Source organism: Hyposmocoma kahamanoa, unplaced genomic scaffold, assembly GCF_003589595.1.
Source record: "Hyposmocoma kahamanoa isolate Upper Pololo Valley unplaced genomic scaffold, ASM358959v1 116, whole genome shotgun sequence".
In the NCBI taxonomy this organism is placed as follows: domain Eukaryota; kingdom Metazoa; phylum Arthropoda; class Insecta; order Lepidoptera; family Cosmopterigidae; genus Hyposmocoma; species Hyposmocoma kahamanoa.
Genome location: NW_020653391.1, coordinates 996,077 through 1,020,039, shown reverse-complemented (window position 1 = coordinate 1,020,039; position 23,963 = coordinate 996,077). Strand labels below are relative to the sequence as shown.

Here is a 23,963-nt window from a genome sequence, read left to right as displayed (position 1 = left end):
CCGAGTCTTCTAGCATACCGTGCCAGACGCTATACCAACTAAGCCACGGAACGAACCAGCGGACTTCACGAATTTTTCTATGTGTATGTTGTGGTGTCATTGTATTTGGTTTTTTCAACGGCTTTTTAGCCGTAGCGCCATCTATGAGAAATCTTAAGTATTTCGTCACCCAGTTATAGTCGTTATATTTCGTTTTTTGTATTTTTTATTTTGTTTATTAATTCCTTTTATTTTGTCTTGTTTTCATTTTTTTTTGTATCTGTGTTGTGGCGTTGCAATAAATGTCTATTCTATTCTATTCAATGTTTTGCTTCACCGAAAAGCACATGGTAAATTTCAAATTAAATGTCGCAATAAATTCCGTTTTCAAATTTCATTCTCTAGTTTGCCACCCTTAGAGGTGGAATATTTCCTTTAAATTTAAATGGGACCAATACTGAAGTACCGCCTTTCTAACAAAAGAATTATCAAAATCGGTTCACGTTCCTTTTTTGAAGTCGGTTAAAAACAATAAAATATTTCATAGCCTATTATCATTTTTACGTCTATCATGTTACCCCAAAGTTTCGAATATAATAACAATGATGACGACCTCGGTGGCCTAGCGTAAACCGCGCATATTGGGTGTTGGATGCGGAGGTTGGAGATTCCCGGTAGGACTAATTTGGGAAATAAACTTTTCTAAATTGGTTCTAGTCTGGGTGTTGTGGTAAGTGTCCCAGAATTCCGTTGCTCTGGTACACATAGTAAAAGGGATTCCCTAGTTTGAGGCATTTGGTGTGGTCGTCTGGCACAAATTGTTATTATTATTATTAAAGAATAGGTTGCTATCTAGAAATTCTGGTACACTGTCGTTTGATTGAGTATTTTGTTCTTGTGTGTTTTGAGTGTTTGTATCATATTATATTTTTCTCGCCAAGCCTCCACGAGGAATTATCGTACGGACTTGCCACAAAGTTAGACTGACTAGACTGACAGAAATTCAAAATTAGACCGATTTTTTTGAACAAAAGACGATGAGACTCGAGAAGACAACTTTTGCTTTTATTACATGGACATAAAACGGTTCCGTGTCACCAAGTCTGTTGACACCATCAAGCGCGTATGTCAAATAATAACTATAGGAGTTTCCAATAAGGACATAACAATTATGTATTTCAATGAATAATTGAGATATAGAGATTAAATGTATCCACGTGCAGTACATATGTTACATTTAAAAATGCAATTCGATCTCGTTCATATGACCACCGCTAGCACATTTGCGGCGGTCACACGGCTGGTCATAGGAAGTTCGATAATCGTGTAATCTGGCGAAATGGTCCAGTCGAATGGCCACCTCGATCATTCTATCGAACGCCATCGGATTACTTTTTATGGGGTTTCATTAAGACCGTTGGTTTATGCCAACAAGTTAACAACGTCAAATGGAACAATATTAAACGCGAAATTGCCAACATTTCGGCCGGTATTGTAGAAAATTGGCTCCAAAGAATTGAACACTAAGAAAAAACTCGATACAAATACGACTCACCAATGACAGGTAAATTTGTTTCCTTCTGATATGACGTCATCGCGTACCCCACCACGCCCCCTGCCGGTCCTGATAGGATCGCTCGAGATCCGTTAAAGCTGTAAACATTACGTCACATTATTTGCATGTAGGTAATAAATGGATCAGATATAATGTAATAAACCGACACCGACAGGCGTATAGTTTACCATCAGGCATACGACTTCTTAGTTCCGTCACTTGGTGTAATAAAAAAAAGCGGAATGTCTAATAATAATAATAATAATAATCATCATCATTTATTTCGGACTTTAAATGCATGCGTTAGTAACAAAATAAGTTAAAAATTAGTGTTAGTAACAGCTCGGAAAGTACATTTTAATATTTATAAATGAGATTCCCCCGTAGTAAGGCTCGAGGTGCAGCTACTGGCTTGGTGCCCTGTGCAGCTGCACCCAGCGCCTTACCATCGTAGAGTCCCATATCTGTGTTAAGGATGCCATTCGTACGGACGAGCCTCAGCAAAAATTGTGGAGGCACTACAGTAACGCGGCAACTTAAATAGTACCCTAAAAGCATTATTACACTGGACGCGCAGTGCGCCGTATGCACGCTGCGTAAAGTTGACCCACAGGCTACACGTGTAGAGGGACTGGCAATATGCTTTGAAAATCAAAACCTTAACCTGGTTACTACAACGTGCAAACCTCCGTGTCAACATATTACACCGCACAGTCAGCGCCATGCATTCCCGTTCTATGTCTAAATTATCATTTAGATCATCAGTGACCCAATGCCCCAGATATTTAAACTGTTCCACTTTTTGTAAGGGAATATCAGCAAGTTTAACCGGAGGCACAACAGAATTCGATTTAGTGTCATTGGTACATTTAGTGCTAATGGACAGGTAAACCTGTTAACAGGTAAACTTCCGAAGATAGAAACCTGTTCATTTCAGAAGACAGAAGTCTGTCCTGTAGGACAGAAAAAATCTGGGTATAGAAGGATATCGTGGCGACGTATACGAATGTGATTCTACATTTTAGGAGGTGAGGCATGAGGGAGTCGCCACTCGCGACCCGCAATCAGCGCGCTTAAAATTAATATGACTAAAATAAGAATAGGCAGGGAAGGTTTGACACACACCTGACGTTGACAAGCGCCCGATGGCGACAGACGGGGCAGCGTGCGCTGCGGCGTATCGTTAAACCACTGGGCAATTTCCAAGTTTTGGGACAAATGTGAATATAATAACTGTAGGGTTTCGATTGAAAACCAAAATTTCGTAGGTTCTCTGCAGTACTCAAAGAGAAATATCTCCATATAAAAATTAGACTTTTTAGACTGTTTTCGGAATTTTATGTAATCGGCTAAAGTACATTTTATCGTGTAACGAATTAGCACGTTATCCTTAGGTGTATCGTATACTTCTTGTAAGACCGTTATTTAATAGTAAATACCTAAACCATTTGATCCAGCAAAACAGTTTTTCCAGCTTCTCCTCTGATGACTCGCCTTTAAAACACACGCCAATAGTTCAAAATGAACATAAAAACATTTAAAAAGAAACGACACTTGCAGAAAAAGATGCCCAACGGTGGACTTTATGCTGATGAGTTAAAAAAGGTTTATAAAATTACTCACATATTCATAGGAGTCAACCCGCCATCAGATTGCATGAATAAAACGTTAGTGCCTTTGAGTCCGTCAGTGAATCCCTCGGCGAAGCTCTTGACGTATTCCCTAATGTGAGGAGTGAGGTATGCGTCTGCGCAAGCTGTGAGACCACGTGGAGCAATGCGGACCATCGAGGTTACGGCGTGGGAGAGGGATACTTGATTGAAACCTTAAAACAAATCAAAATTTCAATATTTATATTTGATTGTATTTGTATTGGATTTAAACGGCTTTTTGTGCCGTAGCGCCATCTGTGAGAACTTATGAAAGTTTCTTGACTCAGCCAGGTACCTTTACAGCTACCAGAAGACTAACAGAGATGTCGCTCATTTTTTTATTTTCAAAAGTATTTGGGGACTGGTATAGTCTCAAAGATACTGCAGCAGTAATACGCCGCGTCATTGACGTATATCTTCTTTCCAGCGTTACGCCACACCCACAGAACTTATAATCTCCAAGAACTATAAAACAAAAACTTTCATAGGTTTCCCATTGGTGGCTACGGTTAGAAAAGCTGTCAAAATCAAATACATAAGTCTGCAACAAGAGAAATTCGCAAAGCCTGTTGATTCCTTCCGTAGCTTAGTTGTGGGAGCGATAGCCTCGGTAAGGTGAAGTCGCTGGTTCGAGTCCAGCCGGATCAAAGGAATTTTGACAATAATAACAACAAACTGGTGGAGTATTTTCACAAAAAATATAAGGATATTATGGTAGTAACAACACCATGAATATTACTATAAAATAAATTCAAAAAACTTACCCAAATCACAAGCAATCTTCCCAATCTGCAACTCATGTTCATGATACGTATAACTGTGAGCAAGAACAACAGCAATACTGTCTATCCCTTTTTCTTTTAAGCGTTTTAAATCATTCCTGACAGCTTCTATGTCTACTTCTTTCGTTATCAGCATTTTCTCGTTGGTAGTGCCGTAAACCTGCTTCCAATGTGCAGGTTTGTTCATTTGGCATTTATCTTCTAAGGCTGGTATGACACGGCAGTCTACTTCTATAACTTCTGTGTATAGAACACCGGGGCGTTTAATATCCTGAAAGATAGTTAAAATAGCTGTAAAGGGCCCTAAGCCTTGGTTTTTTCTTTTCAATCTGTAGCAATCGAGACAACCTTAGAACTGGATAGTATTTATGATTTCGATGGTAATGATTTTATTAGTCAATTAACTAGCCGGAATTTAACATTTCTAAATTAATCCTATAATAGTGTCACTAAGGTGGTCGAGTTATTATTTTTGTTAAGTTTTCGCGGTTACTACGTATGAGAAATAACATTTAATATTGACAAGTTAATAAAGAATGTTTTGGAAATGAAACCACTTTTTCGGATTTAAATAATAACAGTAAACCCACGTTTCGGTCTCCTTACATGTCCTATGATCATGGCTGAAAAATTTGTTTGAAAAAAAACAAATAGGGGCAGATTGTGAGAATGGACGACAGACACTGGTCAGGTCTGGTAAGGTCAGGACTGGATGAGTCAGGCACAAGATCACCAAGAGTGGAAAAAGAAGGAAGGTCTATTACTCCATTAAAGGTCTACACAGAAGAGAGAAGATTGGACCAGAAAAACACCGGCATGATGATGATAATGATGACGCAATTTAGATCCAAAAAAAAATATTCTCATTTCCAAAGCATTCTTTATTAACTTTGTCAATATTAAGTTTTATTTCAGATTTCATAAATTAATCCTCTGTGTACCTTCTACCACAAGCAGGGATCCTCACATTATTTCCCTTCATTATTATATTAAGAGGTCATAATCTTTAGTAGAAATGACTTACCAACTGGAATATATGTGGCCGTGCCTGATTACCAATGAACAGCAAATCTTTAAAGCCCTTATTAATCACTAGCGCCACTTTAGCACCCTTACGCTCCAATAAAGCGTTTGTAGCTACTGTTGTGCCCATACGAATCGATTCTATTAGGGATGCATTTACTTTACCATCTTTGTCCAAAGCATTGTTTGTCTCCTGCAAAACGTAATAATATACTTGTTATGTAAATGCAGTTGCAAGTCGCGGTTACTTAGAACGCGTAATGGAGGAGCGGACATCATAAAGATGCTGAGTATATAAGTAAGCATTCAGGTCTCTGACTTGTGTCACTAATTCTTAAATGCGGGGTAAGTAAAAATAAAAAATTGCTCAATTTTACTGTTATGTTTTAAGAGAAGTCTTAAACACTGTACGGCCTTATACAGACTGGCGGTGGGTGCGGGTGCGGGTCCGGATGCGAGCACGGGCGCGGGTGCGGGCACGGGCGCGGGCGCATATGCAGGCGCTAATGCAGGCGCGGGTACGGGCGCGGATGCAGGCGCGGGTGCGGGCACGGATGCGGTAGGTAGATCTATTGGCTAGGTCCACCCGTACCAATGGCCTTATTCTGAGTGACGTGGACCGCGAGTGCGGGCACTGACACGGATGCAGGCGCAGGTGCAAGCGCGGATGCAGGCGCAGGTGCAAGCGCGGATGCAGGCGCAGGTGCAGGCGCGGGTGCGTTTAATTCAAATATACGTAGACGTTCGTTGCGTTCACAGTGGCCGCGCGCGCCGGCGCTGTGTTGAGGCGGTCGAAGGCGCGGGTGTGCGCGCGCCGTGCGGGGTAAATCTGTTGGCTCGGCCCGTCCGTATGTTTCACAGTGCTTGGTCTAGCGTCTGTTTGCAATTGCGACGTGTGGATCTACTCGCTCGTAGCCGCTTCGGCACTGTGAAATGGAAGACGCCAAGACCCGCGCGACCGCACCTGCCGCCGCGCCCGCGCCTACCCTCTGACTGAGTTCCATATCGATCGATTTTAAATAAATAATAATGATAATTTAACTTTGATAAGAGATATGTTATAATTTTACATCAAGAATTAAATTGATATATTTTATTTTATCATGTGAGTTCCTCTCTCAAATTGTTCAACCTTGCAGTGCCCCAATGGAGTCCATATGAACACACACTAAGTAAGACTTTTTATGACATATGGTGATGGTGTGGTGATTTTTATAACATATGGTGAACAATGAATCTTAGAGTATGGAAAAAAAATAAAAGATAGTCTAAGCAATGAATACATGAATGTTATAGTTAGATACTTAATTTTAATTTGTCAGATGTGACACATTATAAACCACAAGTGTCTTTGAGTGTCCATAAAAATATAAAAAAGAAAAGGCAACATTACTATCTTACCTCATGCAATATCCTTCTTATAGCCTCTCTAGGAGCATCATCATAATTCTGAGGATCAACAGACAGCAGCTTCATGACCCTGACTCTACCATCAGGGCAGCGAGCAAAGACATCAGTGAAGGTGCCTCCACGATCAATTGCAAATTGAAATCCTTTCCCCATTGTGGTAGGTGGTTTAGTAGCTGGAATTTGAATAAGAAAGAGCTTCAAGAACAACAATCCCACAGCTGGCCATGGGGCAGCTTCAAAGAGAATTTAAGGCATAGTCCATGGTGGACTGGTATGTTGAGTTGTTAGGTTTTCTCTAAATATTTTCCTCAAATAAAGTTGTATTTTATATATGTAGTTATACAATATTATGTGAAATGATAACAAAAATACCTGAACTCTCTGAATATCTCATCAACAACAACCCAAAACAGGGCACCCTGCTGCTAAAGTACAAGAAGATCAAATAAAATGGGAAAAGGGCAAGAAGAACTTAGAAAACTTCAACACTTTCATGTTTGTTGGCATTGGCAATTTGATTGGTGTAAATGACCTAATAAAAGTTATAACTAGTGGTGCTTTACCTACAATACGACTGCTTGCTAAAATGGAAAGCAGTTTGGTAACAATTGAAAAATTCTTGAGTATAAAATTTAAAGATAACAAAGATTTAAAATGCTCATGTAGTACAAAACATTAGTTGTCTGTCTGTCTGACAATCTTTACCAGTCTAGAGCTATGACTTGACAGTATATCCAGAAAAAAAACTGTAATTTTAATATTTTTTTAATGGAATCCAACAAATCATTTCACATTTAAACACACAGCCTCTACTTGTGAGGTGATCAAACCACTAGACTACCACGGAGTGTTCTGGTTAGTGACCTGGATTGAATTCCGTTGCACTGGTACTCATAATCCATGGAAGTTCCTAGTTTGAGACCAGATTATTGGTATGGATGTTTGACACATTATTATTATTATTATTAAGTTGCGTAATTTCAGCATCTTCCAATTTTTACAAAACACATTTCGAATAATAAATAATAAATTTATTATGCGTAACTCTCTACACTATCTGCTCTACAAATTTTGGTACAGAAACAGATCTTATTTTCTAAAGTCTCCTACAAAATTTGTAGGAGACTGGAACCTAAAGTAAATCTGTGTGTTAGGTTTCCAGGCTCCCCACCTCAAACTTTCTGTATAGTAGTAAAGTTGATTATCATGGCTGAATTACATTACACAGGCACTAAATCCAGAAATCAATTAATTGTCTTTAGGGACCTTATCACCTGCACTATAAAGCAGAAAAGGTAAAAAATATACCAACCTCACACGTAAGTTTTTGTAAGTCAAATACCATTTTTTGCTCCTGACTTATATATTAATTCCTTTTTTTTATGTATACTTTCCATGTTTGAAAGTAAACATAACACTGTGGTTTCTTTACATTTAATTAAGGAACTCAAAAAATACAAAAAAAGGATAATATATAAAGTTAAAAAGCAAAAAATGATTTTGACTTGCATGGAAGGTATTGATATTTAGGAAAGTTATTAGAAGGTAGGTACTTACATTCGATGCAATTAAAAATAAACAAGTTTATTCAAATAAAGTTTAATGGAAAAGTACAGAAAATCTAATAATTACATCTTACCTATTCACTGCTCAACTAATAGCGAAGCACTGTCGTCGTGCCTCAGTAATTACACGTTACTCTATAGTAATAAATTATTAGTTATTAAGATAAGAATGTTAAAATACGAGCGATTGTCATCTCCTCTTATCTAAAACTTTTTGTTAAGTATGTTAGAATTTTAACATCCTTAAATCAACGACATAAGGATCACACCGTGGAGTAACTTTGTAATGTTTAAATTACAAACAGGATCATTATCTAGTTTTAGTGCAGATATTGTTTAGCAATTATGTTGTGTTTTTAGTTCGTCAGTAAATAAAGCTGATGTAATACTTACTTTTCTAGATATTTTGTAGCAAAATCATGAGGAATTGGCAATTTCTTTAAAAATCGCGATGAACAAAACAATCTTACAGGGGAAGGAGGAAGGGGAAGGGAAGAATTGATTGACGTAATGACTTTTTAAATTACACAGCAAAACTTATTATCATTCGGCCACTTTATTTTTTTCTTAGCCATGTAATGTTTTATTTTTAACGTTTTTTACATAGTGGTTATTTATTTATTTATTTATTTCAGACAATCAACAGCGTTTCTTAAGTATATAAAACAGAGTAAATGGTGTTTATTAGTAAGGCCAATAACAGATCGCCCCATATTAACAAAAGTGGTAGTCGGTATCAGTGATATTTCATTGACAAATAAACTTATTAAGTTATTATTAAATAATAATATTATAATATTATCAATTTTAGTAACAAAAAGATGGTAGCTGGTTTGCCAAAAAGGTATTGGGTTGTAACGATATGTTATGTATGTTGTGTGTATGTGTTATTGTGTAGTGTATGTGTGTGTGTTTGAGTGTGTGTGTGTGGATTTATAAATGTATTTACATGAGTGTGTGTACTGTCATAATTATAATTATGATAGAAAAGCGCGAGAGCTTTTGTATAAATTAAAATATGTAAAGGATTTCACCAATTTTTTGGATTATTTTAAGTTTGTAACGCGTTTTATTAAATTTGAAAGGGTCCAGGTCCGCAAAAAATTTATTATAAATGTGCCCTATGCGTGACAGAGTTTCATTTTGTCCATAATTAGTGCGATGGTTAGGCACGTGTATGAGACAAGTGTGACGTGTTCGCTTTTTCGGAACATTAAGTCCCAAGCCACCTATCAGTTCGGGGCAGTCAATATTTGAGTTTAAGATATCATACAAATATAACATATCCAAAAGTATCCTTCTTTGTTCCAAGGGCAAGAGATTATTAATCTTACAGCTGTCATTGTAAGATGAAAATGATTTAAAGGTTTTGAAGTTAATAAATTTTGTAAATTTCTTTTGTATCTCTTCTATTTCATTTATATACTTTTTGTAGTTAGGTGACCAAATTGTAGATGCAAAGTCAAGTATGCTGCGCACATATGAGAAGTACAGGTTTTTAATACACACAGGATCACGGAATGAAGAGCAAATTCTCATTACGAAGCCAAGTGATTTATTGGCTTTACTGGTGATGGTGTCAATATGGTGACTAAAAGTAAATTTATGGTCTAAATGAACGCCCAGGTCACGGACATATTCCACTCTATTCAATTGGATACCATTCATAGTGTACACTTGTTTTATAGGACGGGGACTAAGGCTGAAAGATATTACTTGACACTTATTAATATTAACTGCAATTCTATTTCTTCTGTAATATTCGACTAAACAGTTCATATCATTCTGCAGAAATTTGGTGTCATCTTCAGTTTTAATTGCACGAAATATTTTTGTGTCGTCGGCATACATGAGAAATTTAGAGTGTGATATGCAAGTATAAATGTCATATAAAAAGGCATTATAGAGCAGTGGACCCAGGAGTGATCCTTGGGGCACGCCAGAGGGGATACTGACATAGTCCGATCTGTAGCCACCGATGACAACTGTTTGAGATCTATTGGTAAGATAGGACTTAACCCAACGCAAAAGATCACCATGTATACCTAAAACGTGAAGTTTTGCTAAAAGGATAAAATGATCGACCCGGTCAAAGGCCTTCTCGAAGTCAGTATATATTACATCAATTTGACATTTGGATTCCATACTATTTCTTATAAATTTTGAAAACAGTGTTAAGTTTGTAATAGTAGATCTACCCCTCAAGAAACCGTGCTGTTCCTGTGGGATGCTACGAGCAATAAGAGGATAAATGGCGCTATAAATAAGTTTTTCAAAGATTTTACTGAAGACGTTAAGAATAGATATCGGTCTATAATTTTCTATTTTAGATTGGAGACCTTTTTTATGAACTGGGACAATTCTGGCAACTTTCCATTTGTTAGGAAAAATGCCTTCTTTAACAGATTTATTAAAAATCAATGCCAAAGGGCGTGTGAGAGATTTAGCACATTTAACAGCAAATATTGAGGGTATTTTGTCATCACCAGCTCCTTTGTTGGGGTCAGTACTACAAAGCACTTTAAACAGTTGTTTTTCATCCACATGGAGACCTGATATATTGTTGGCACTAGAAATTTGTGGTGCTAATAACTCTTGAGGTCTATAGTTACTGGCTGGAAGGCTGAACGTGCTTTGAAAAAAACTACTAAAACCATCCGCAATATCTGGACCTTCTTGCAATGTCTTATTATCGTAGGTGAAAGATTGGGGGTAAGTATTGCCATCTTTTCTAGATTTTACAAAAGACCAAAAGCTTTTTGGGTTTTTCTTAATCGAGTGTTGAACCGAGGAGATATAATTATTATAACACGCAGCATGTATTTTGTGATATCTGGCCCTAAGTATCGAGAATTCATCATAATCTCTTCTGTTATTATATTTCTTCCATATTTTATGAGCTTTGTTCTTTTCTCGCATAATGTTAACAAGGCTTTTTGAGTACCACGACGGATATGACTTTTTTCCTTTCTTAATAGTTTTTGTGGGGATATATTCGTGAATACATTCGTATAGTGATTCATAGAAGAAAGCGACCGCGTCATCGATACTTCTGTTATCTATTTCCGTTTGCCAATCAATATCACATAGTGTTTTGTTAATTTTTTCGTAATTTCCCTTGTGATATTGTATTTTAGTTATTGTGGCATTATTAAAGGGCAGGGTAGTAATATCAGATGCATCCAGGTGGAGTGGTGGATGATATAAGTCTACTTTGGATAGGGGATGTGTAACAATATTTACTTCGATATTGAAATTACTAAAAATTAAGTCGAGAACATTTCCACTAGAATTTTGAAAATTGTTGTGTTGCATAAGACCGCATAATGTGAGGGTATTAACTAAACCTCTGCTTAATTCACGTAGTTCTAATGATTCACCCTTATGACAGAAATTATATTCACCGTCTTCCCATTGAATGAAGGGTAGGTTAAAATCGCCGGCTATGATGTATTTGTCAGAGTTGGTGTTTGAACTTTTGTTGGTAAGGAGAACGTTTTCTAAGAAATTAGATAGGTTAATAATATCCGTTGGTTGGTTTTCATAGTTACCACGAATATACGTGCCAACAATATTAAGATTAAAGTTAGTTTTTAATGCAGTCGAGGAAATTGAGATCCAAAGTATTTCGGTAGGTGCGATTACTGCATTGTCTATATATTGACACTGAGCGGTGAATTCACGGCGAACACAAATCATTACACCGCCACCAATGATTTTTCCTGTAGCTTTTGTATCCCTATCAAAACGAAAAACATCGTAACGGTCATCACACAACTCGCGGTTATATATGCCGGCGCAAAGCCATGTCTCAACCAAAATAATAATGTCGTAGTTAGTTGAAAGAATATTATTAAAGCAGCTGTGAGTCTTTGTACGAAGTCCTCGCACATTTTGGAAGTAAATATTCAGTTTATGAGACGCCATTTTTTACATAATTAGGATCCATGTATATAAAACTGATTGTATAAGAAACAAAGTACATATTGCAACTAATTGCAGATCTTTTTAGTTTATCTTGTGCAGAACTAGACATATCAAGTAAATTGAAGGTATTTCGGTGATTTATATAATTATTGTAGTAAAAGGGAGGAAAGGGAAAATTGTATTTTATACTACTACATATGATACAATATTGTGCAGTCGTGCGTGTGTTTATATGTAGTGTGTATGTGTAAAGTGTGTATGTGTGAAGTATGTGTGTAGTGTGTAGTGTGTATGTGTGAAGTAAAAAAGTTAACGAGTCGAAAAAGGTTAAATGATCATTTAGAATGCGAATATAAATATATAAAAAAAGCCTATAAAATAAGCCTTCATGTTAGTGCACTGCTTCATGAATTTGCAATATTTTTTTTATCTAGAAACTAGTCATACATAGAATTTTAGTCATATTTAACAGAACGTATCCAAGGATCTTCAATCGTGGTTCAATCTGTACTCTGGTGACGTTTCGAAAACATAACCTAACTTTTATGTAAACACGATTGCATTGAATGTTAATTTTTTCGTGTTTTACACAGAAAAGATTAGTTTCTTTAGGCGCTTATTTGAAAAGAATGGGTCGAAAAAACAGGAACGTCAATAAATTCGCTCAGCGAAAGCGGGAACGCCGAGAAGCGGTATGTAATACACCTCTTAAACGTGATGAATGTTACAAGTATTTATATTGAGCTTTTTTGAGGCATTTGTAATGTATTTTCAGGAAAAAAATCCCCAAGAGAAACCTGCAGGTGATGTTCGCAAAAATTATGAAGAAATTGTTAGAGAAAATGCTGTGTTTGAGGAGTATTACAAGGTTACTTTCTTGTTTGTTTACATTTATATGTTAGGATTGACTTAACACCCACATTTTAATACCAAACTGAGCGACCTAGAAATCTTTTGGACAAGATCCTGTCCGCAATAATTGCTGCAAAATTTATAAATTTTAGTTTCGTAAAGTACGGCCAGTACAAATTTACTATTTTGTTCAATACTTATTAGATAGTAAAAAGTTGAAAGTGTGTATGCCTGTCATGCCAAAGTGTCTGTATATCTTATGACCCTGTACTCTCGTTCTCTGTCGGATATCGGTCCGAATCAATTTACTGTCAAATATAATAATAATAATAGCCTTTATTGCTGATACAATTCAATTCAAATATTACAGTATACTTTGTTATTACAAAATACAATTAATTATTAAAAATATGAAAATATCTTGAACCTATATTAATACTAAAGATAATAGATAAATTTCCAATTAAAATTAATACTAAAATTGTTTCAATATTAATAATTCAAAACATTTTCCTGTAATTAAATTACATCCGCATCAGCTTGTCTTTTGACATAGGTGTCCTCCAGAAACTTCCAGTTTTCCCTGTCCCGTGTCAATCGCTGCCAAAATGGGTCTGCCACCAATTTTAAGTCACCTTCCCATCCGCTTTTGTGCCTTTGTTTGCCTTCTCTTGGGTACTACTCTGTTACTGTCAAACAAGCAATACTCAACTAAATTAAAATACGTATGGTGCATGCTCTTTTAATTTCATCAAGTGTTACTTATTTGATACTAATAGTTTTGGACGGACGTCGAATGGAGAACAAGAGAAGACCCCTGTTCACGAATAAGAAAATTAGCATGTTTATAATAATAAAAAAACTAGAATAAAAATCATTTATTACTACGCCACAACACAAAAATACACAGTAAGAAATATGAAGCAAAATTACAAAAAAATTAAATGAAAATAAAATCATACCCAACAATGAAGCAAACATTGAATATTTAACACAATTAGAATGATTGTGCAGCTGTGGCGTATGTAAAATGAACCCACTCAGCTATTATCACTGCCCCAAGAAAAGGCTATGATGCTGATTTTCAGTGGACCCTAAAACCAATTACATAGGACCTAATCCTAATCCGTCCTAATTCCTTGATGCTGATTTTCAGTGGACTCTAAAACCAATTACTTAGAACCTAATCCTAATCCATCCTAATTCCTTGATGCTGATTTTCAGTGGACCCTAAAACCAATTACTTAGGACCTAATCCTAATCCGTCCTAATTCCTATTTGGAATATAAAATCCTACATACTTTCAAAAGACATTCCAAAACTTTGGAAACAGCAAATAAGACAACTAAGCATATTAAAACCTATTTTATCTACACACATATCATAAACTCTCTATAATGTGTTCAAAACCCGCAAATTCGAGCAAAAATGTGAACTGTTTTGTTAGAACAAATTTCTTATCTGTGAAAATGTTAGTATTGCTTCATAATAACATTGAATTCGATGTTATTATTACATTCAAATTTCAAACATCTCTGAAAAACAAAACAATTTAATTGGACCTCAATTCTAATATCAGTCGAGATTAAGTTTTATTCGATTTAGCAAACCATTTTGACAATTTCACACGTTACTTGATATTGAATGGTATGATAGTTGGAGCTGGTTCTAGTTTGTCTATGAAATATAAATAAAAACTATGGTTGTGTGACCTACGTGAGAAAAGTTTTTATTTGCCGCCATTTCGCCAGTCGTAACATGCATATCCTCAACACGTCACAGAGAGCTTATAATATGTGTGTAGATAAAGCAGTGTATGTCACTGTACATAATTAGGCATTAAAACACTCGTAAAATGTTTTTATGAAACTCGACTGTCGGCTCATTTCATAAACCCTCACCCGTATTATAATGCCTTTCATTATGTAACAGTCACATAAACTACTATTTAACTATTCAGGCCCAAAAAGTCTGCCCTGAAGAAGAATGGAGTCCTTTCATGTCATCACTGAAACAAAACCTGCCTACCGCGTTCCGCATCACAGGTTCAAAGTGCGAGGCAAATGCCCTGATGAATATTGTCAAAAGTGAATACTTTAGCCAGATATTGAATATGAAAATAAATGTTGGTAACGAGGAAGAGGAGATCAAGCCTATTAATTTGCCATGGTAAGAGTACTTTTATATAATGTTAAATATTACAGAGTGTTCAGAGGTAAAGCGTAATATAACAATATCTCACACGTAAGTTTTTGTAGGTCAAAATACCATTTTTTGCTTTCTACTTTATGTATATTATAGGTTCTATGTTTGAAAGTAAACATAACACTAAATGATTTCTTTACTTTTAAATATGGAACCCATAATACACAAGAAAAGGATAATATGTACACACAGACCACATAAATACTAGTAAAAAATGTATACTTACAACAACTTAAGATTTTCAGTTCAGCATTGACTGGTATTGACATTTCAGTTACAGTTTCTACCAAGTATTTGACAAACTGCATTCAGTGCTACATTTATTTGTTTTGTTTTTTGCGGTTTCACCCATTGACAAGGTTCATTATTTTTTAAACCGGGTAACTAACAAAAAGGAAATGGGATTAGAAAGAGAGTTGAGAGAAAAAGGGCTCAGATTAGGAAATATGAGTGGACTAATGAAATAAAATAAAAATATCTGTCAAAGTTTTCAGATATTATAATATACAACAGAGATATTGTTTACCTTGCTCTGCGATCTAGCTGTTATGATATTTATATTTTATTCCTATTTCAATATGCACTCAAAATACAATAAGATTGAACTAATGATAGGGGAATGATAAACAACGCTCTTATTATGACCTGACCTAATGTTGTAAATTTCAAGTGTATACCTGGCTTTTTTCCATTAGGTACCCTGGTGGTTTAGCATGGCAACTACGCCTCTCCCGCACCGATATTCGTCGCAGTGAGCCTCTGTACAAGCTTCACAATTTCCTCGTAGCCGAGACAGCAGCCGGTGGCGTGTCACGGCAAGAGGCCGTGTCCATGATACCGCCTGTTGTTTTGGATGTCAAACCACATCATAAGGTAATTATTATTCACGATATTGATAATTAGATGAATAAAGCTTTTATTCAACACATTACATCACTGCATTACATATAACAAAAAAAGGAAGGTTACAACAAATAATGTACTGAAAAGGTTTCGGCGCAGCACAATGCTGCCAACTTTATAAGTTTGCAGCGTTGATATTTTGCCGACACCAAAATGGTTGCGCAAGCAAGTTGCGCACGGCAACGAAAAAGCCGGTGGCACACCAAGTGCAACAGTTGCACTACAATTCCGCTACGATTACAGATTAATGAATGAATGACATATATTTGCTTAAAATATGGTTTACAATACGTGGTACAAGTATACATAATAAAACAGTACACATATTTTACTGCATTCGGCATGCAAATCTATGGATAAAGCAAGTCCTATTTCAATTACAAACCGCTCGGCCGGGATGCGAATTTCGATCTTCCCGCAGCCTTAAGCTTTCTATTCCTTCTCACCGTACTGATTTTTTATCTAATTCTTTTACCCTTCATGCAATCCATCTTTGGAACGCGCTCCTGCTCCATATAAGACAAGCTCAGACCAAATGATCTTTCAAGCGCATGATGCGCAAGCATCTGTTTGACAATTGTCAAAATCAAGACTATATAATGTTGCTTTGGGTACATATATTATATTATTTATTATTATAATATATATATGTAAGTTTATTATGTATGTATAATAAGTATTTTTACATTGTTATTTACTATACAAATTATTGATTAGCTTTCTAGTATATTGTTGTTCTTGTTTAAGTGTAGCACCAACCTATTGTGTTTTTTTTTCTGTTTGGCCCAATGGTTGACTGGTAGAGAATGCCTTATGGCATTAAGTCCGTCATTCGTACTTCAGTATATTGTACAATAAAGTTTAAATCAATAAATATATATATATAATGATTCTGTATACAAATAATAAGGATAAGGTTCTTATGGGTATTTCCTTATCATCTTTCTAGTGGTCACTGTGCTGCGTCGAGGTCGCTCCTTAATTATAAAGCATGTAAACGTTGAATGACTGCAAAAGTTTTACAAATTGTTCGATCAATTTTCAGTCTTATACTTTAACTTTTAAGGTGCTAGATATGTGTGCGGCGCCTGGCTCCAAAACAGCTCAACTAATCGAGTTTCTGCATGCCGACGAGGATAAAATGCCGACAGGTAATACATACAATTTTTAATGAAACAATTTATTGTTAGTTCATATAAACTGTAGTCAGAGAGTTGTAGTTACCCATAGTACAGGGGATCCTAGTTTGGGAGCTAAGCACTATTTTGTACCTGTTTTGTTTTTGCAATAAAGATTTATTTATTATTTATTATTATTATAGTTTATGTGGAAGTCTATTCTATCCTATACTAGGCTTGGGCCAGTGTCAGTTTCAATTAATGTTGTCAGTTAATATTGATCAATAACGCCAAAACGTTTCGTAGCAGCAAGGTATTTATTTTTAGATGAATCTATTCGACGGAATGCTTTTGTGGAGATCATACCCGGGGTGAAAAAACAATCATGGACAAACAACCAACTAAAGCATTATATTATTAGAACACATAAAATCACACAAAATGTTAATAAAGTGAGAATACACATAAAGAAGGGGGGATTTAAGGTTAACAGGACAAGGAATGAAGGAAGGAAGGAAGGAGGTCATACAAGGAGGAAGTCAATTTAGGACATTCAAAGAAAATATGATCAAGGGTACCCTCGTCCAGACCACGTTTTACAGTTTTTACAGCGCCAACAACTGACCTGTGTGGACGTCTCCATATATTCGAAAAAAATCTGTATTTATTGTAATAAAGATAATATCTCTAACATTGGGGGGCTGTTTCATTCGGTGGTGTGGGAAAAACAGCAAAACATCTAATTACAAAACAAACGGAATCACATTTAATCGGTAATTAAATATTAAATATGTAATTTTTCAATTTTCGTCAAATCGAAAAATTTAGTTTAGTAGAGTTTAACTATAAACTGGTCTTTTTTTTTCTGTATTTATTATAATAAAGTTTATTATATAAATAAAAAATAATAACTATGGGGGGCTGTTCCATTCAGTAGTATGGAAAAAACAGCAAAACAATTAATTACAAACCAAACGGAATCACATTTTATCGGTAATTAAATATTAAATACCTATGTAATTCTTCGATTTTCGTCCATTATAGCAAAGCTCAACTTAAACTGGTCGATTTAAAGTGAAACAATTGACAACACCCGTCAATTGTTATCGAATTCGGGCTAGCCAATCGGAGCGCAGTTATCACAGTAATGATTTGGCAGAATGGTTTTCAAACAAATTAAATGACATTTCGTCTCTATGTCTGATTGTATACTCGATGATCCAAAGTGAATAGGAAATATATAGGAGCACAGGGACCGTGTTAATAATGCCACAGAAATAATTATATATGCTGCAGTTAGAGACGGACTACATCTTTGTATTTTCTATTACTGCAGGTTTCGTGATTGCGAACGACGTGGACAACAGCCGCTGTTATATGCTGGTCCACCAAGCCAAGAGGCTCAACTCCCCATGCATCCTCATCACCAATCACGACTCTGCCGTCATGCCTTCTTTGGTCATGACCGATGAACAGGTAAGCTATCTCCTTCTGAGCTACCTCTTTTTATAGTTAAGACTTTAAACACATATGTAACTTGTGTATCACTAAGTAATTAATGAATTTAAATTTTATTATTACAGAACCCAGACTCAACGAAACCAGTAAAATTCGATCGAATCCTGTGCGACGTACCGTGCTCAGGCGATGCCACACTTCGAAAGAACCCGGACATCTGGCTTAAGTGGTCTACGGGCAATGGGAATAACTTGCATGGGTAAGTTATGTAAGCATAAATATCCTTCCCACGGATTCCCTGTGCTATACCAAACGAATACCAAAGCAACGACATTTACTTTCACATTTTAGGGCATTTTTAATAGCAGTAGAGCTTGTGAAACAACACGACTTGTTCGTCCCGTCACGTGGTATAAAAAAATGACCTAGGCCGGAACCCATTAAGAACAGTCGATTTCCCAAATTGGTCCCACCGTGAATCGAACCCGGGACTTCCTTATCCGACATACATAGTGCAAGCCACATATCGCACCCCTCATGGAAGAATGGCATAAGTAGTTACGTAAAGAAAAGTCAAAAATGTTTATTCCTCCATTAGATAAGAAAAATATAACCCACGTCCTCTCCAATTCTTGTAACTCTATCTACAATATTAGTCGCTAGATTTACAAGAATTGGAGAGGATGTGGCTGTTTGAAAAGCAATCTCGGGACGCAGGCTTTAAAAAGTAAGCTAATGTTTGTATGTCTGTTCTGTGTATTAGTGTATGTTTGATATTATTATTTAAATAACTTTTTATTACTTGTTACCCATGGCGTTACTTCATGACGACGTTGCATACCAATAGTGATTGCGAAAGACAAATGAATCATTAGTTAAATTCCCAAAAGTGCAGTGTGGAAATCAAGATGTATGAATGTAAAATTTTAGAGTTCACTCTCGCTCAATCGCTGTAGCGAAGCAGTCATATCATAATTTATTTTAAGGCAAACCTATTGTAACGTTTTTATTAATTAAATATCATAAAGGACAAAATTGCCTTTTTAAAAACCTCCTTCCGACGGCCAGTTCCGTAATTTACTCAAATAGAGTTTTTTTCTTTGTCTAATTGTTGCTTTTGTCTAATTTGATTTAGTTAGTGCCTAGTTGTGTACTATTATTTGATGTGTATGTTTGGTAGGTTGCCTAACAGTAGTCGGAAATGACATTTTCCAGAAATAACGTTTGGTCGAATTTTCATAACTTCGAAAGTAATTTGGAGAGGAAAATGTTTTTTCTTTTTAACCTAACTTAACCGAACGTAATCGTGTCTTTCGAGAAATATTCAACATATCCTGAAAGAACAACTGTTTCGTTATAATTCGGTTTTCGGTGTAATGAAAATTTTAACAAACGTTATTTCGAACAAAAAAATTTCGACTTTGTGATAGCATATTTGGTATTATGCTTTTTGGATTACTTATTTATTATTCAAATTGATTACTTACTTTGTCCAATTGTTGCTTATGTCAAATTTTAATCACTTATTTTTGTCAGTTATTTTAATTTTGATTTTTGTTTTGTACGTACCATGTAACATATATATCTGGTCCGTCCCAAAAGTATCGAACATTTTTCAGGAAAAATACTTTTATTGAACTTATCGGTACCATACATTAGTACCCTTCAAAATAACACCCTTCAGCATCGATGCACTTTTGTAGGCGAGTTTTCCATGCCCGGAAGGCCCCCTGGAAGACGTCAACGGGTAGGTCCTTCAGCGCCCTCGTCGTAGCTTCTTGGATGTCCTTAATTGTGCCCCAATGCTTGCCTTTGAGCTTCGACTTGATGCTGGGAAACAAGAAGAAGTCTGCCGGGGCGACGTCAGGACTGTAGGGAGGCTGCGGGACCAGCGGGCTTCGTCGGTCACCTCTTCCCTTCCGTCACGGAACATCTTGTGCCACTTCCTGACCGAGGATTCGGACAAGGCTTTGTCCTTGAAGGCCTGTTTAATCATCTCGTTGGTTTCCACAGTATTTTTGCCGAGTAGAACACAAAATTTCACTGCGTACCTCTGTTCTAACGGATCCGTCATCGCGCTACTTTTAAAAACTTCGACGAGGTGTCGTTTAGAGCTCTACGCGAACGCACGTCCTGCCGCTCCAGGTGCTCGGAGCCAACTGGGACCGGTCGCGCTGTATCGGCTAGATCCCCCCACCACTTTCTGTTGCCAAGCGGAGCGCTTCCCGCCGTTCGGCAACACTCCCAAAAAAAATGTTCGATACTTTTGGGACGGACCCTGTATCTGTATCTGTATTATTATTTGAATTATGGTGTTCCATATTATGACAGGCCATGACACAATAACAGCGAGGGCTATGTAATCAGCATAGTCAAGCTTTTGACATGCTTTTATTTATTTATTTTTTTTATTTGAAATTTGTGCATGTCAAATAAAGCCCATTTTATTTTATTTTTTATTTTGTACTTTAGGTACAGATACCAGATGAAGCAATAAACGTTTTTGACGTACCTTCACTTATGCCATTCTTCCATGGGGTATACAATATGCATAAACTACAAAATTATTTAGCTACGTAATAATAAAAACTATTTAAGAAAAAAAAACACGTTTCAGTGTCATGTGATCCGATATTAGCACTCTATTTTGTTTTCTCGATGATGTGAAACTTAATTAATTTCAGCATCCAATACCGCGTCTTGAAACGCGGCTGCGAACTCCTCTCCATCGGAGGCAAACTTGTATACTCCACGTGTTCATTTAACCCGATCGAGAACGAAGCTGTCATACACAGAATACTGCAAGAGACAGGAGATAGTATCGAGTTGGTAGATGTCACTGATATGCTGCCGGGACTTAAATTTATTAAGGGTAAGTACCTTTTGGGCTTAAGAATCTTTATTCTCATAAGAATCCACAATTAAGAGTAGATGCTACCTTGGCTCAAATTCAAATATTTCCCGTACTAATACGGTTTCGTTCCGTGGCTTCGTTGGTATAGCATCTGGCACGGTATGCCAGAAGACGTCGGTTCGAATCCGGCCGGATCGAAGGAATTTTTTCTGAGTGTTCGATCTTTGTATTAATAATTATAGCAAACTAGTGGAGTAATTTCACAAAAAAATAATTGAATATCAATTCAATAAAAATTTAATTAATACAGTGAATAGCGACATCTCTGGCCAGGACTGGTAGCTGTAAAGGTACTAACTGGGTGATAAATCTGTCATAGATTTCTCATAGATGGCGCTACGACTAAAAAGTCGTTGAAAGACCAAGTACAAAGACACGACGCAAGCACATAGAAAAATTTGTGAGTTCCGTTGGTTCGTTCCGTGGCTTAGTTGGTATACCAAAACGCTATAGCGTCTGGCACGGTATGCAAGAAGACGTCGTTTCGAATCCGACCGGCTCGAAGGAATTTTTTCTATGTGTGTTTTCTGAGTGTTCGATCTTTGTATTAATAATTATAATAAAGTAGTGGAGTAATTTCACAAAAAAATAATTGAATATCAATTCAATAAAAATTTAATTAATACGGTTGATTTCGCTTGAGTGTTTTTTTACAAACTACTTTAAAGCCATTTGATAAATTCATATCGTATACTATACGTGTTCTATTTAGTTCAGTTAATATAAAAAAAAAATCATTGGTAATTCCGAGATAAGTTAGTGTTTTTTTTTTTCTATTGTAATAATTTTTAAGAATCGTGTTTTCACACCGTATAGTAACCAGTGTATATCTTCAATTTTATATATTTGTATATGTATATATATTTTTCCAAAGTGTTTTTTTTTAATCTATATTTAAGGAGCTTTACTGTGTATTTTAATAGTAATGTCGCTCCGTAATGCTACTTAATTTATACATCTAACCTAAGACTATCTAAATATATTTTGTACAGTATTTTGGCTTCGTTCGACGACGGTACGGCCAGTATACTGTTACACCACCCAGTCTGCCGTATGTTGACTATACTGCCCAACTGTCTCCTGAGTCTCTCGGTCCGAACAAATTCCATCAAAAATCCAAAGTGGTTGTTTGAACACTTTCACTGTTATGCGTAATCAACCAAAGCCATTTGAGGTTGTATAGACTCTTAAATGAGAACTCATGGACTACAGGCCTACTTAACTGAGTCGATTCCTGAGGTAGCTGCGCGGTGCGGGGGAAGTGACAGTTTACGTAACAGTTATGTCGCGCTGTACAAAGGATAACTTCAACAAGATTTTTCTGACGAAATTCAATAATAAGTTTATTGAAAAAAGCGACCCCAGCGAACATGGAATGCCGTCGCCCGTGGTCGCTGGGGATCTACTCCCGTTCTCAGTCCGGCCAAAAGACAATGTCAAGTATGAAGCTTCATTTACATCATTTGGTCGAGTATCACTTATTTGACAGCATCGAGTATACAACCAGAAATAGAGGCGAAATAAGCCCCGTCCATCCCTGGCAACTTATCAGGCAAATGGGCCTTATATCACTTTCAAATATCAACTCTCGTTTGCACTGAAATCACAAATTAGATAACTGAAATAATACAGCGTCAACAACTGGCCTGTGTGTACGTCTCCGTATATTCCAAAAATATTCTGTATTTATTATAATAAAGTTTATTATATGAATAAAAATAATATCTCTAACTATGGGAGACTGTTCCATTCGGTGGTATGGAAAAAACAGCAAAACAATTAATTACAAACCAAACGGAATCACATTATATCGGTAATTAAATATTGAATATGTAATTCTTCGATTTTCGTCCATTATAGCAAAGCTCAACTTAAACTGGACGATTTGAAGTGAAACAATTGACGACACCCGTCATTTGTTTCGAATTCGGGCTGACCAATCAGAGCGCAGTTGTCACCGTAAAGATTTGGCATAATAGTTTTCAAACAAATTAAATTACATTTCGTCTATATTTCTAGTTATATACTCTATGTTTCACAGTAATTGTTTCGCACGTATGTCGAACGGAGAACCAGAGTAGACACCCAGTAAAGAGCCCGAAACGTTGGCTGATTTGAAAAAACAAATAAATATACGCGATTTATTTACGAAAAAATAAAACTTTTATCTTTCATCCAGGTATGACGTATTGGCGCCCGGCTTCCAAAGATATGGTGTTCTACGAGAAGTACGAAGACGTACCGGAGAAATGGCAGACAGTGGTGCGACCACAAATGTTTCCACCGTCGCCTGATGATGTCGATAAATACCATTTGGATAGATGGTAAAGCATTTCGTACATGAAACCAAATATTGTCGTAACTCAAACATGGTGGAATTTTGACAACACGATTTGAAAGTTGAAAAAAGTTACTAATTGGATCTTATTGCGAAAAATGAATTGGATTAATTTTATTTCTAAATAATATTGAATTTTGTATAAACACTTACAAACTACAATATATATGTATTACTTTCATTCAGTAATCTTTTTAACATTTAAATCGTATTTTCTAAATTCCTTTTCCACTTTTTTAATAATTTTTTTATGACACTAAGGGTCGTATTCCAGAACTCTAC

General features: G+C 36.2%; 2 protein-coding genes across 3 annotated transcripts in view; one reads left to right on the top strand and one right to left on the bottom strand.

The window, feature by feature from the left end:
• The window catches only part of LOC113239730 (5-oxoprolinase), a 43,288-nt gene extending 34,830 nt beyond the window's left edge, over positions 1–8,458 (bottom strand). For both annotated transcript variants that reach the window (XM_026476825.1, XM_026476826.1), the window contains exons 1-6: positions 8,360–8,458; positions 6,393–6,574; positions 4,993–5,184; positions 3,951–4,239; positions 3,158–3,359; positions 1,535–1,632 (exon numbers count right to left, since the gene is read on the bottom strand). In XM_026476825.1, the coding sequence (XP_026332610.1) occupies positions 1,535–1,632; positions 3,158–3,359; positions 3,951–4,239; positions 4,993–5,184; positions 6,393–6,554 (943 nt within the window). In that variant the 5' untranslated portion in view covers positions 6,555–6,574; positions 8,360–8,458. The remainder of the gene's footprint in view (positions 1–1,534; positions 1,633–3,157; positions 3,360–3,950; positions 4,240–4,992; positions 5,185–6,392; positions 6,575–8,359) is intronic.
• A 3,996-nt stretch (positions 8,459–12,454) lies between these two features.
• Positions 12,455–23,963, top strand: part of LOC113239786 (tRNA (cytosine(34)-C(5))-methyltransferase) — a 22,747-nt gene continuing 11,238 nt past the window's right edge. The window contains exons 1-9 of the mRNA XM_026476916.1: positions 12,455–12,585; positions 12,669–12,761; positions 14,706–14,914; positions 15,646–15,823; positions 16,920–17,004; positions 18,308–18,447; positions 18,555–18,688; positions 21,114–21,301; positions 23,523–23,667. Of these exons, the coding sequence (XP_026332701.1) occupies positions 12,460–12,585; positions 12,669–12,761; positions 14,706–14,914; positions 15,646–15,823; positions 16,920–17,004; positions 18,308–18,447; positions 18,555–18,688; positions 21,114–21,301; positions 23,523–23,667 (1,298 nt within the window). The 5' untranslated portion in view covers positions 12,455–12,459. The remainder of the gene's footprint in view (positions 12,586–12,668; positions 12,762–14,705; positions 14,915–15,645; positions 15,824–16,919; positions 17,005–18,307; positions 18,448–18,554; positions 18,689–21,113; positions 21,302–23,522; positions 23,668–23,963) is intronic.